The sequence below is a fragment of the Oratosquilla oratoria genome, chromosome 2 (assembly GCF_046742065.1).
Source record: "Oratosquilla oratoria isolate Oo_2021 chromosome 2, ASM4674206v1, whole genome shotgun sequence".
NCBI lineage: Eukaryota > Metazoa > Arthropoda > Malacostraca > Stomatopoda > Squillidae > Oratosquilla > Oratosquilla oratoria.
Genome location: NC_134778.1, coordinates 15,913,772 through 15,927,384, shown reverse-complemented (window position 1 = coordinate 15,927,384; position 13,613 = coordinate 15,913,772). Strand labels below are relative to the sequence as shown.

Genomic DNA, 13,613 nt, shown 5'->3' with positions numbered 1-13,613 from the left:
GATGCAGTGGAAGTGTCCAAACTATCTAGATTAATCCTCTCGCTGATGTTCAGGATTTAAACATGTAATCTGGTTATGGCTAAGCAACTTTATTCAGCCATGGGGACACCCCCTCCCATCTCTAAAAATCTTTTTACTGCTGTTCGTGACTTAAATATTTGCTCTGGTTGCGGTCACACAAGAAATTCTCTTCAACTAAACTCCTTGTGCAGCAAAGGGGTTGGAATCTATTGAATATGCTTTAAAATGTATCTGCATTATCAAAATTTTGAAATTTGTTATTAATCTTTAGTATTCTGTTACATGCTCCATACAGCCCAAGGTAAATAAGAATGGTGCATGCATGGTTTCTGCAGTAGCCAGATACACTTTGGCATGCAAGTAGATTAGCAAATGTAGACTGCAACATTCCTGAAGATGCTCTTTCTCTTTTTTTCTCATAATGAATGATGTAATGGATACCAGCACAGATATCTACCCACCTGTTAGTTTTTTGCAACCTGACACACTATTGTGGACAGCTTCCACTTCAGTGGGGAAGCTTAAGAAGTTCCAAAGTTTATTATGATATCCACGAGCTATAATAAGCAATGTGATATTGAGCCTATGGTAAAGCAGAAATAAAACATCTGTTCTGTTAGAAAATATGAATAACTCTTTTAAGGCTTAACAAAGGAGACATCAAAGATATATCAGTATTTGCAGCCCATTTCTATATTGTGACATTTCAGCAGTAGGGGAATTCCAATAAAGTGCTCATAGACATCAGCATTGTAATGAACTCTAACCCCTTCTCTAGTGTGTGGGCAGATGGGAGGAAAGAATCCTCAATTGGGAGCATAGACCAGGGAGTGTGTGGCTTCATTCACGTGCCAGCACCAGTTCCCACAGTCTCTCTGAACAAGCTCCCATGCAGTCACCCTTCCTTCCCACTCCAAACAACTCTCAACATGTTTGATCCCTTTACCCCAGCCATGAATTCTGTGGGCGCCCCCTTTATCTCCTCTACTGAGGGTTGTCTCTTGTGGAGATAATCCTGTGACTGGGATCAATATCAGGGGAGGGTAGGAGGGGAGGGATAGGGAAAAGATGTGGAGGGAGTATGAGAGAGGAAGGGAAAGAGGAGATAAGAGAGGGTAGGAAGGAAGGAAAGAAGAAGGAAAACAGAGGATAGGAGAGAGAGATGAGAGTCCTGGAAAGTGGGAGAGGAGCATAAAAAAAGATGTATACACTGGAATAGATAGTAAGAGAGGGAGAGTATAACGGAGGGGAAAGAAGGGAAAGGTAGGAGTAGAGGAAGGTTAGTTGAGAGATGAGAGGAAATGGTAGTGGTAGGGGAATGAGTAGATATGAAATATAAGAAAGGGTAGGAGATCATGAAGGGGAGAGGGAAAATAGAATGGACAAAGGAAAGAATAAGAGAGTAGAAAGTGTAGGAGAGTCAGTAAAGTAGGAGAGAAGAGAGGATAGGGGAGAGGTGTTTGTCTTATCTTCTCCACTCCACTCTTACCCAGAGTATCTTAACCTTTTCTGACCTCAGCATACCCTGTAATCAGGTTTAAGTAGTGTAGCACTCTCTATACATATAGTTACAGATGCCACAGCTGCTAGAATTTTTACAAGGAACAGACTTTTCTTGCACCCAGTGAAAATGATTTCAGCATCCCCTGAGGGTGTTGACACCCAGGTAAAGAAACACTGCCATAAACCCTTTCCTGTTCCATCTCTCCTACCATCTCCTATCTTGTCCTCCACTGTCTCCTATACCTCCCACTTGTCCTCTTCACTGCCCTTCCCTATCCCTTATGTTCAGTCTCTCTTTCTCATTTAAATTATTATTGTGCAAGTGGTCACTGGAGGCAACTGTGGTGAATCGGTAAGCACACCTACCTGGCAAGGACGAGGTCCAGGGTTCAATTCCATCCCAGTGCCAACATGGTGCAGTGAGTAGGATGTGAGAGTGGTCACTGGTGGTGACTGTGGTGTAATTGATAAGCAAGCCTATCCAGCAAGTGGGAGGGCACGGGTTCGATTCTTGGGCAGTGTCAGCTTTTCAGTGACACTCCCTATCCAACAATTATGTCCATACCTATTTTTCTTTTAAACTTTGTAATATGTCCCCTGCTCTCCTGCCCATAGTAGACCACTTGGTAGCAGACTTTGAAATATGTCATCCCTTTCCCATACAGGTACATCTTGCAAGAATAAACCAATTTACTCACGTTTTCTTTCCTTCCACTATAAAATGCTGGAACTCTTTTTTTTTTTTTGGACACCTGTCCACCTAAAAAAATAAGGAAGAATTAAGACACTTTACCTCCTCCAGCACTTGAATCTAAATAAATTCTGCCATTTCAGGAGCAACATTTTGTTGAGAAAGGTCATGTAAGTTTGCATTTTGTTTTTCCCAAGACTGAAGGATTCATCTTTTCAGCCACTGTATTTACTTGTATGAAACTTGCAAAGCCTATATCCAAGAGTGGTTGGTGTGCTGAAAGAATGGGTTAGGCTTACTGTGCATACTTAGATCTGAATAAAGCATTTGATTAGGTATCTCACAGTCAACTTTTGTGGAAATTTGAGCATACTGGAGGAAGCTCCCAAAATGGATAGAGGATGTCCTGAAAGACCATTACATGAGAACAGTAATAAAGAATGAGATGTTAGGATGGAAGACAGTGATAAGCAATCCCACAAGAGTCTTTTCTGGCACCTTACAAATTGTGTTAATAATTATCTTTGCTTAGATCCTAGAGATCTAGCCTATTTGACCATTTTATCTTTCTATCCAGAGATACTCACTGGTTGAATGGTTTAGAGCGGCGTTTCTCAACATTTTTACCCTTGTGTAACCTTTAGAATAAATTGCATGTCTCAAGGAACCCCTGTTCAAAAAAGAAGAAAAAAAAAACCACATATACCATATCTTTCTCATTTTATTTTCATCATATTATCAGGTTAGATAGGATGATGTCTATATTACATTATTACAATAACCAATAATATGTCGTGCATGTTTAATTATATTATGTATATGAAATTAAATGAAAATTCAAAAGTGCATTAGCCTATCTCACTTGTTCTCACGGAACCCCTAGGGACCTTTTGCGGAACCCTAAGGTATGGGGAACCTTGGTTGAGAAACGCTGGTTTAGAGCATCACTATTTGGTCACATGGTCAGAGTAGAAAGCAAGTTAGTAGTCAGGGCATACTACATTAAATTCCTTGCCTCAAAAAGCCCTCTATAAGATGGCATCATCCTGGTTCTCTATGAGACGGGGATATTCATGATGTTCAAGTGAATCAGTCAAATCATATTCCTACCCAATTTTTTAAGTATATCAAGTTCTGGAGGGCATCCTGGCCTTAGCACACCTAATAAATTTAGATCTACATTTATGTGTGGCTCTGGCTTCACCTGTTTATGTCTCAACATGGGTGTTCCTCAACCTTGCTGCCAAGTTCTCTCACCTTCTTGTGAAACACTCTTTCAAATTAATGTATCTATACACTAAGGGCTTCTATTCCCTTATAAGGGAGGTAGCCAGCCAAGGCATGCACTCACTCCTATCTGCCACCCTTGCTGGGGATGTGCTGTATCTTGCTACATTGCTTCTGACTCAGGGCAGTGGGCGAGATGCAGGGATGACCCGTCATCCAGGAGGAGCCATTGAAAGAGGGAGGAAGAGGTGGTGAATGGGAGTGGAGTATGTGGGGATGAAATGGGTGTGAGTGGATTTATGCTTTTGATTACCTCCCTTGTAAGGGGGAAAAAGCCCATTGGTATATGTATATGTATATGTATATATGTCATTGGTCACTTGTTGGAGCTCAAAATGTTCCTCTGAAAGGATAACCCATGCATCCAATCCGTTGATTTTTTGGGGTTGAGCTCATTGATCTCCAAATTGCAATTGACTTTCAGTACTCACCTTGTTGCAGTTGTGACCTCTTCCACTCAGAGTAAAACTGTAGTCTTTCTTAGTAGCCACCTCACCCAAGCTGAGTACAGCTTAAATACCACACACTTCATACAGTTATTCATTCCTACCTTGAATCTCTAAGAAAGTAAACCCTGCCGGAGAAGGCTCTGGAAACCCAAAATTCTGGAATTTAGGAAAAGTTCAATAATGGTAACTTCTCAGCATATGGAGTAGTTATTGCTAAACTTCAGAAAAATAAAGATTCATATGAAAATCAGAAAACATTGTTAAGAAATTTTGTAATACAGAATTAGTCATCACATTCTTCCAATATATTTCAATTTCCACTAAACTCAGTTTTGAGGTGCTTTTTCAAATACTTTCTCCAGATCCAAGCATACACAGTCCACCTAACCTTTTCTCCCGTGCACCACTGTAACTAGTCTTGAATAAAACTAGTAGGTATACACACAATCTACCACTTCTAAAACTGAATTGGTTATATGCCAAAATGGCCAACTGTAGAGTTGGTTTTGATCTTGACCAGTACCATGTAGACTTAGGTTTGAATACAACTTCTGATGGCTGAGTTTTGCCTTAGAAGTCTGAGGAGATAGAGTAAAGGTGACGGCCTCAGTTATAGCTTAGCTGCAGCCTGACATACTTTATTGTGGACAGCTTAGTAGGAGAACCTTTAGGCCATGGATTTGTTTTCTTCTACCACATATACAGTATGGCCTGCCTTCTCCCAAACATTGCAGAACACTTTTGGGTGGACACACGGAAGGCTTTTATTTGTAAGGGTAGAGTGTGCATATTGTAATGTATTGAGCTGGTTTTGTGTGTGTTGTGTGTATAAAACAGGGTGCAACTATATGGAGTGTTTATACAAGAAATCTTACTTTCAGCACCTATTTTTGTGTGAACATCAGAAACCTAATCATGCAGGGTTTCTTATAGCTAGTTATCTCCAGAAACAAATTCCTCATCAACTTTCTGGAACAACACTGCTGGAGCAGGGTACATGTATTTGCATTCCCTATCTCATAACACTGAAACATTCATGATTAACTGTATGAATATATTTTTTGCAGCCGAAGAAATCAGACTGGCGTAAGAAACATGAAGATTTCATCGCTACAGTTAGAGCTGCCAAAGGTGTAAAGGGATATGAAGCTCCGCCAATGGACACGTCTGATTATGTGCAGTGTCCTCATTGTGGAAGGAAGTTTTCAGAAGGTGTGGCTGATCGACATATTCCCAAATGTGCCTCAATACAAAGCAACAAGCCTGCAGCAGGTCGAAGGCGATAATGAATCAAGTTTTACAGAAGAATGTGGTAAGATTTTAAGTTTTGAATTAGAGATACTGTATAGAGATGAACACTAGAAGGGGTGAAGTGTCTATATATGTCAGTGACAGGTATGTCCATAAATCAGATTAACAGTGTATCTTAAATATTCTCTTCAGTATGTGAAGTTTCCCACCCAAGTGGAGAATAATGCAAGAAGAGAGATATGTGACCCAGACAAGAGAAGGACTGGCCCAAGACAACTCAAAACATACACAGACTGATGGAAAGATTACATCTATGAACAGAATAATTCATTTTAGGAAAGTGTAGCACATTCAAATACAATTGCTTGAGGGATTTCAAAGACTTCATCTTTGTTGAAGTATATCAGTGGTCTGAGTCACAATTGTTGAGTAGAAGAAATCCTGTGCTGCATTTGTTTGGAAAATTACTGCTATTTACAGTTAAGTTTTGTATACTCAATATTTGAAACAACCTTTTCCACAAGGGAATTCCAATAGTAACTGGCATCAGTATAAAAAAAAATTTAGTGACTATTTCCTTTGGAATATTGATACCTGATACATTCAGAATTCACAAAGCAAATGAGCTTAAATGTATCATAACAATGTTTACAATTGTGCCTCTTCAAATGAACTAATAAAAGGGCCAGGTGTACCACATGGCTGCCTGAATTTTGTAGGGATTTTATGTAATTATTCAAAATGCTGCTGCCACATCTGGAAGCTTTCTATTTTTCTTTACAATGTAGATGTATGGTTTTGGTGCATATGAATTCATTATATATATATACTGTGATAATACTATATAAAAGTGTATAGCTGCAGCATAATTGTTCTAAAAATGTGTTTGTACTTAAGTCATGGATAAAATTAGAGGTATCTGAAGTCTCTTTGGTAACTGCTATTATAATAAAAATGAGACAATCTCTGAGCTTGAAAAACAATGTGATCTATTTTAGAATTATTTTGAAGTATTGCTTCATGTTGAAAATGAAGAGAGAAACTAATATCACTGAAAAAATAATGGTTACAATTACCGTACTTACATTTCATAGAATACCCAATGGCCACTTACAGATCTTATATTGGCATATATCAGATGGTTTTTGTCCACTTAAGAGGAGGTCCTGGGTTTCAGTGGTATAACTATATGCTATTTTGTGTACAGATTAACCCACTACCCAGGGGCCACACTAAAATTTGTTACATGCCTGCAGGGTATAAAGTGGTTGACTGGCAAATGTAAAGTATGAGAAATTCTGTTCATTAAAAACTATTTTTACAGATATTCTGACCCATCCGTAGTGTCAGATCATAGGAAGTGCAACCAATCATAAGGTTATGTTTACAGTATGCTTTAGTAGGCTTTGATAACAATATGCTCACATTAATTTATTGTGTTACTAGGTGTAAAGGTACCAGTAAACTTCTTGAAATAACTTAGAATTTGATGTGTGCAGCACAAAATTTAAAGTTTGGATGAAGTTGCATTACTTTTTATTTTATTTATGTCTTTTTTTCTAAAATGAGGAACCTCACCTAAGAAAGTGACTTGATCTATGTAAAATTAATGATGTACACAATAAACTAACATTTGTTTGTGATGTTTATTCAGTACCTCAAGATTCTACAGAATGTTTATCTATATACTAAGGGCTTCTTTATCCCCTTATAAGGTACTTGTGTGATGTTGTCTACATTGTGGGACCACCCCCTAACCCCAGAAAAAGTTAGGGGCCAAATCATCACAAGAAACCCTTGCCACCCTGGGAGCAGCTTTGGTTGCATGGGGCAAGTACCAAAACACTTACCCAAAAGTACACTCATACATTTTATTCAATACCGAGGGATGATCTTCTAGCAGTCATCCCTCTTCTCATACTATTTTTCAGAGATATAGAGAGCAACCCTGGACCCAACAAATTACATATGCCCATCATGCTCCAAACCCATCACGTTGAGCTGTCAGACAGTGCAACCTATGCAAAACTAGGCCCACCTTACTTGCACAACATTTGCTGACATAAAACACTACACAAACACCTAGACCTGTTTTTCATGCCCAACCCTGACCTCGTCTTCACCTCCCCACCCTCAACCTGCATCCTCACCTACACCCTACCTTTGCTCTCCCCCACTCCTCCGCCTTCTCTCCATCCACTCCCCCTCTTCTTAATCCTCCCCCACCTGTACCCTCACCCCATGCAGCAACCTCCAACAACATACATAACACACAATATCAACATATTACAATTAAAGATTAATGGCATCAACATGAAAAACATGAACTTGAACACTTTCTCAAACAACACAACATACACATTGCCATCATACAAGAAACAAGACTAATACTCACAAAAAACACCCTATTTCATAATTCTACCACCATCAGAAAAGACCGGATTGACAGCAACAGCAGTGGACTCATCACCCTAGTCCACCAATCCATCTACTTTGTGGACACAAGTTCCACCACCAAAATTCTCTTCCCTCCCACCAAGAGCACCATTGAAATCCGATCAATCAAAATCCAAACAAGTAACAAATCCATAATCACAATGATCAACATGTATACCTCCCCCTGACCATCCCCCATAGTTCCTGACAACTTCAAGCCCATTCTCAACCAACTCACCATCATCCCTGGCCTTATCCTGGGTGGTAACTTCAATGACACCTTGTTGGCCAACCCGACACATACAAAGGGCTTGAATAACAGACACAGCTTGACTCACAATCATGAACAATACCCATAATCATACACATATCCCCCATCAATCCCTCTACACCCACTCCTCTCCTGACATCACCTTCTTTTTCCCTTGTGTCATGTTACATGACACGTCACTGACACAAAAAGACGCGGGTATGGTGCCATTGATGTACAGCAAAACGGACTTTGGAAAACTAAAGAAATTCCTCCAGAATACAAATTGGGAAATTTTTTACATGGGAGAGACAAAAGTGGAAGAGAAATGGGATATCTTGATGGATAATTACGATGAAGGGGTAAATAGGCACGTACCAAGACAGAAGCTAGAGAGGGTGTACATTAAATGCTGGTTCAACAAAAGATGCAGTGAGGCAAAAGATAGAAGGGACAGAGCTTGGAAAAGATGGAGAAAAGATACATACATACATACATATACCAAGGCTTTTTCCCCCTTACAAGGGAGGTAGCCAAAAAGGGGAAGGCATGAAATAATTTCCAAGTATATATAAACTATAGAAATGAGTATGTAAAAGTGCGGAGAGAGGAAAAAAGGAACCATGAAAAGGACATTACAAATAAATGCAAAGAGCAACCCAAGCTATTCTATTGATATGTGAATGGTAAACTTAAAAATAAACAGGAAATGGTGAAACTACACCAAGGGAATATAGAATACACAGAAGAATTAGAAATGGCTGAAATCATGAATAATCACTTCAAGTCTGTTTTCACCAGAGAGAAAGCACAATATTGGGACGAGGGAAATGAAATGCAATCTCCCCCCCCCCCGAGCGAAATAATAATAACATAAAAAGAAATAATGAAACATCTATCAAACCTTGACATCAGGAAATCACATGGCCCAGACGGAATTGCAAATTGGATTCTAAAAGAATGTAAAGAAGAACTAATGGACAAAATACATAACATAATAAGTTGCTCACTTAAAGAAGGAACAATACCAAAAGATTGGAAAAATGCTAACATTGTACTAATATATAAAGAAGGAAACAAGGAAGAGCCAACTAACTATAGACCAGTCTCGCTAACAAGCAATATAGCCAAAATTTGTGAGAAAATCATCAAAAATAGATGGGTAAAACACCTGGAAGATAATAATATAATAAACCCAAGACAATTTGGGTTCAGACAAGGAAGATCATGTACCACAAACTTAATATGTTTTACTCAAGATTAATAGACATAGTGCAAGGAAGGAATGGATGGGCTGATTGTGCCTTCTTGGACTAACAAAGAGCTTTTGACAAAGTACCACACAAAAAACTATTTAAAAAAACTGGAGCATATAGGAGGGATACAAGGGAACCTACTAAAATGGATGGAGGACTTCCTGATTGGTAGAAATGTGAGAGTAGTGTTCAGAGAAAAATATTCAGGTTGGAAAGAGGTGATCAGTGGAGTTCCTCAAGGATCTGTATTGGCTCCAATAATGTTTGCTATTTGTGTGAATGACATGGATGATGATGTGAAATGTTACATGAGTTTCTTTAGAGACAATGCCAAATTATTAAGGAAAGTAAAAAGTGAAAAGGATTTCAAATCACTATAGGAAGACCTGAATAAGGTATAGAACCGGAGTCAGAAATGGGAAGTGGACTTCAATATTAAGAAGTGTAGCATAATGGAGTTTGGAAAAAGTAAAAATAGAATATCAGGACCATATAAAATTGAAACTAAGAAGGTAAAGGAGAGATCTGAAAAAGATTTGGGTATAATTATCTCAAACGACTTGTCCTATGATAAACAGATAAACAAAATTGTCGGAGGATCCTATAACTTGCTAAGATCAATAAAATGGCATTTACATATCTGGATGAAGAAATTATCAAAAAAAATATTGGTCACACTGATAATGCCTAGACTAGAATATGTGGCAACATTGTGGTCACCCAGTACCAAAAAGAATATAAAGAAAATAGAAAGAATCCAGAGAGCAGCCACAAAAATGGCACCTGCACTTGCAAACTTGTCATATGAGGAGAGATTGGCTAAACTGGAGTTACCTACTCTGGAGCAAAGAAGAGAGGTGATCTGACCATCTACAGAATCATGAAAGGCATAGAAATACTCGATAGAGAGGATTTGTTAAACTGGGGCAAGAGAAGCACAAGAGGACATGAAAATGAAATAAAAAACATAGCTACAGAAGAGATCTGAACAAAAAAAAAAAAAATCCACATGGAGTGGTGGACACTTGGAACAAACTGGACGAAAAAATAGTGTGCGCAAAAACCATTCATGAGTTTAAGAGCAAAATAGACGCTGCGAGATACAAAAACAGGACACCACGAGTATAGCCCCCTTCCCGTAAAATACAACTAGGTAAATACATCTAGATAAATAAGCCACATCCTAGCAAGAGCCATAGTGCTGGCCAAACTTAGTAAACTGATTATTAGATCTAAAAAAGTAGGTTACCTTATATTAGATAATAAGATAAGACTTGAATTAGGCTTTTTCTCATGTGACCATGACAAGTGGCAGGAGACTTGCAAACCAGCGGCGGAGGAGTACAAAAATGAGGCCTTCTCCCCACAGAGGTCAGAGGACATGTAAACAAGATGGCTCCACACAGAACACTTCTTATAACATTAGACATTAGTAAACCTTTTGATGTCATCCCTGAGACAATCTCACAGATGACATATATGAAACAGATATGTATAACGATACCAAAAGATGACTGGCCAATTATTTGGCAGACACAGGTGCCTGTCACGGCCCACCTATGGACCAGGTTAGTTGTAACACGAAAAAAATTAAAGTTGTGTGCAGTTCAACCGAATGACGGAGTAGGCAGGAAAATTAAACTCTTCAATAAAGATAATATTACTACACGAACAAAAATAACACAACATAGATGGGCATAGAATGATAAAAAATAAATACATATGACAGAATATACACATATATTTATCAAATAATTGTTGGGTGTTTTTGTTTGCAGCACAAAGATTTTATTTGGAGTTCAAAGATTTAGGGATGACTAAAATAAAATAATTGTTCTGTTTTTCTCCTTTTCAACGTATGTTGGTGTTAATGGTGGTGTGGTATGTATTGATTACCTTAAACAGAGGAAGAGCCAAGGTGGGCAAAACGAAAGAAAACAAACACAAGTGGGGATACACCAATAGCCCCCAATGTCCCTGTGGCGAAGTACAGACGATGGTCCACGTCCTCCGGGAATGTCCATTGAGTCCCCATTGCTCCGACCAAGACCTTAGGGAAGCAAATGAAACTGCCCTTATATGGACACGGTTCTGGTGCGACAAGATGTGATGATGTATTGATTACGTCTGTACTATATATACCAAGATCTAAGAATATAAGGTCTAACCACTTCCGACCGAATTTCGAGGGAGTTGGCGCAGCGGGCCCGTGAACGTCACCTGGCTGTTCAAAGTGGGGTTAGCGGGTCCTATAGCTGTCAGTTGGAGCTGGTCCGTCGTTCGAAAATGACGTTGCCTTCGCTCGCACCGCTCCACGCAATTAGTTATATTCTGACAAATATTATATAAAATATATATATAAATATATATAAAATATTATAGTTCCTGTCTATATATATGAATATATAATATATATGATGTATAATATATATATATATATATATTATATATTTATATATATATATATATATATATATATAATATATATAAAATATTATAGTTCCTGTCTTCCTTGGCGTTTCACAGTTTTCTTCAGTGTATCACAAAGAGAAAATGGACTCAGCCAAATGACGTCAGAAGCTGCGCAGAATTCAAACGGTCTGACCTGTATATTTAGACCTTGGTATATACGAAAGGATGCCCCGAAATAACTGGACAGTGGAAAGGGGAGGTGGTAGTTGTGGGGGCGTGAGAATTCTCATACCTTGAGGTAAGGGTGAAGGGGGATAGCTGCAGTGGGAGCCAAGGTCCAGGAGATTTGAGTCACAGGCTGGGACCACGCACGCGCCTTTCAATGCGAGCGTGTCTATATCTCAAAAAGGTGTAGTAGAGGGCAACTCATGATGTAAATCACAATCCTTGGCTAATCAAATAAAACATGCTACAATGCATTTTATTCATTGACATTATTTCCACAATAAGATTTACTGACATGCAAATTGAATCTTTAAGTAATCTTAATTAAATGTTTGTAGCGTTCTGCGGCAAATGCAGTATACGAAGTTTGTTCCATAAATCAATGTTATCAAAAACTCCTATTTACTCATGTACAAGTGTTATTATGTTAAATATTGAAAATGTGTGTACCCGTTGCTATGTTTGGGCCCGTGTCGCCGTGATCGGATGTAAATTATTCTTCGCTTGTTTAATTTCATAATATTTCACACTTGTAATTAATATCTTTAGAATTTGTACTTATAATATTTTCCCCATGTCTGTTTGTCAATCTATCTAATTGTTATACATTATACCTGACTCCTGATTGGTCCACGTTGGCAAAGCTCCCACAATGCTCTGCTATGTTAACTATAAATAGAGCTAATAAACGCAGGTGACAGACAGTCTCTGTGAAGAAGTCAGTACCGCTGCATAACCCGAACCGCCTAGTCATTATCCCTGACCCCCACTACAGTGGTGACTCCCACCACATTGGTGACCCCGAGTGAGGAACACGTAGAAGATGGAGAACATGAAGACCAACGAACAGGTGAACCCGCCCGACCAAATGCCTTCATCCGGCAGTACGGTGCACCGGGTTGCAATCAAGCCCCCTGCATTCATGCACAATGCTGTGGATGGATGGTTCACCATCATGGACGCTCAGTTTCACCTTCAAGGCGTCACCCAAGATACGACCAAATTTTTTCACGTCGTTGCTGCACTCCCGGTGGAAATCGTCAGCCAACTGTCGCCTTCCATCATAACATCGCAAAAATATGAAGATCTAAAGTCTGCCGTCATCCAACTGTTCGAGCAAACCAAGCCAGAACTTTTCGAAGAGTTAACGGCGACTACTACTATGACGGGCCGTCCATCAGCGTACCTTCTGGAACTCCAGTCCAAAGCCCGCAAAGCTGGTGTGTCGGAAGACTTCGTCCGGCACAAGTTTACCCAAGCATTACCTTCAGCTATCGGCCCTGTACTGGCAGCACAACGACAAACACCACTGGACCAACTCGGAAAACTGGCTGACGAGCTGATGCCACTAGCACAAGTGCAGTCACAGTGCCTCGCTATGTCAGCTGCTACGGACGTACAACCTGCACGCCGCCAAGAAGAGCGCCAAATACACACGCGGCCTGCCACCAGTCGTCACATTGGCCTACAACCCTTCTATAGTGACCAACGACCAAAAGTCTGCCGTAGCCATATATTCTTTGGAACTACAGCTCGCACATGCAAGCCATGGTGTCAGTGGCCGAATAAGCCAAATAATCTAAGCATGCAGCCGTCGTCAAGAAGCTCTTCTCCCTCCCCAGTTGTGCGCTCCAAACCATCGACGCCGGAAAATTAGACCGGCAGGTCATGGTTGCTGCACCATATGGCCTGCCACTCCTCAAAGTCGCAGCCCGTATCCAGAACAGCTGGGTGGATTTCATCGTCGACACCGGTGCCGGTGTTTCCACCATTCCGAAGAACTTAGTGAACCAACTGATGATACAGCCCTCTTCCGTCCGAATATCAGCAGC

The 13,613-nt window shown here is 39.8% G+C and overlaps 1 protein-coding gene across 1 annotated transcript in view; it reads left to right on the top strand.

The window, feature by feature from the left end:
* Positions 1 to 6,840, top strand: part of LOC143034513 (uncharacterized) — a gene marked incomplete in the record, with an annotated part of 140,643 nt that extends 133,803 nt beyond the window's left edge. Inside the window, 2 exon segments of the mRNA XM_076200659.1 lie at positions 5,019 to 5,263; positions 5,395 to 6,840. Coding sequence (XP_076056774.1) covers positions 5,019 to 5,237 — 219 coding nt within the window.
* Positions 6,841 to 13,613: the final 6,773 nt, after the last annotated feature.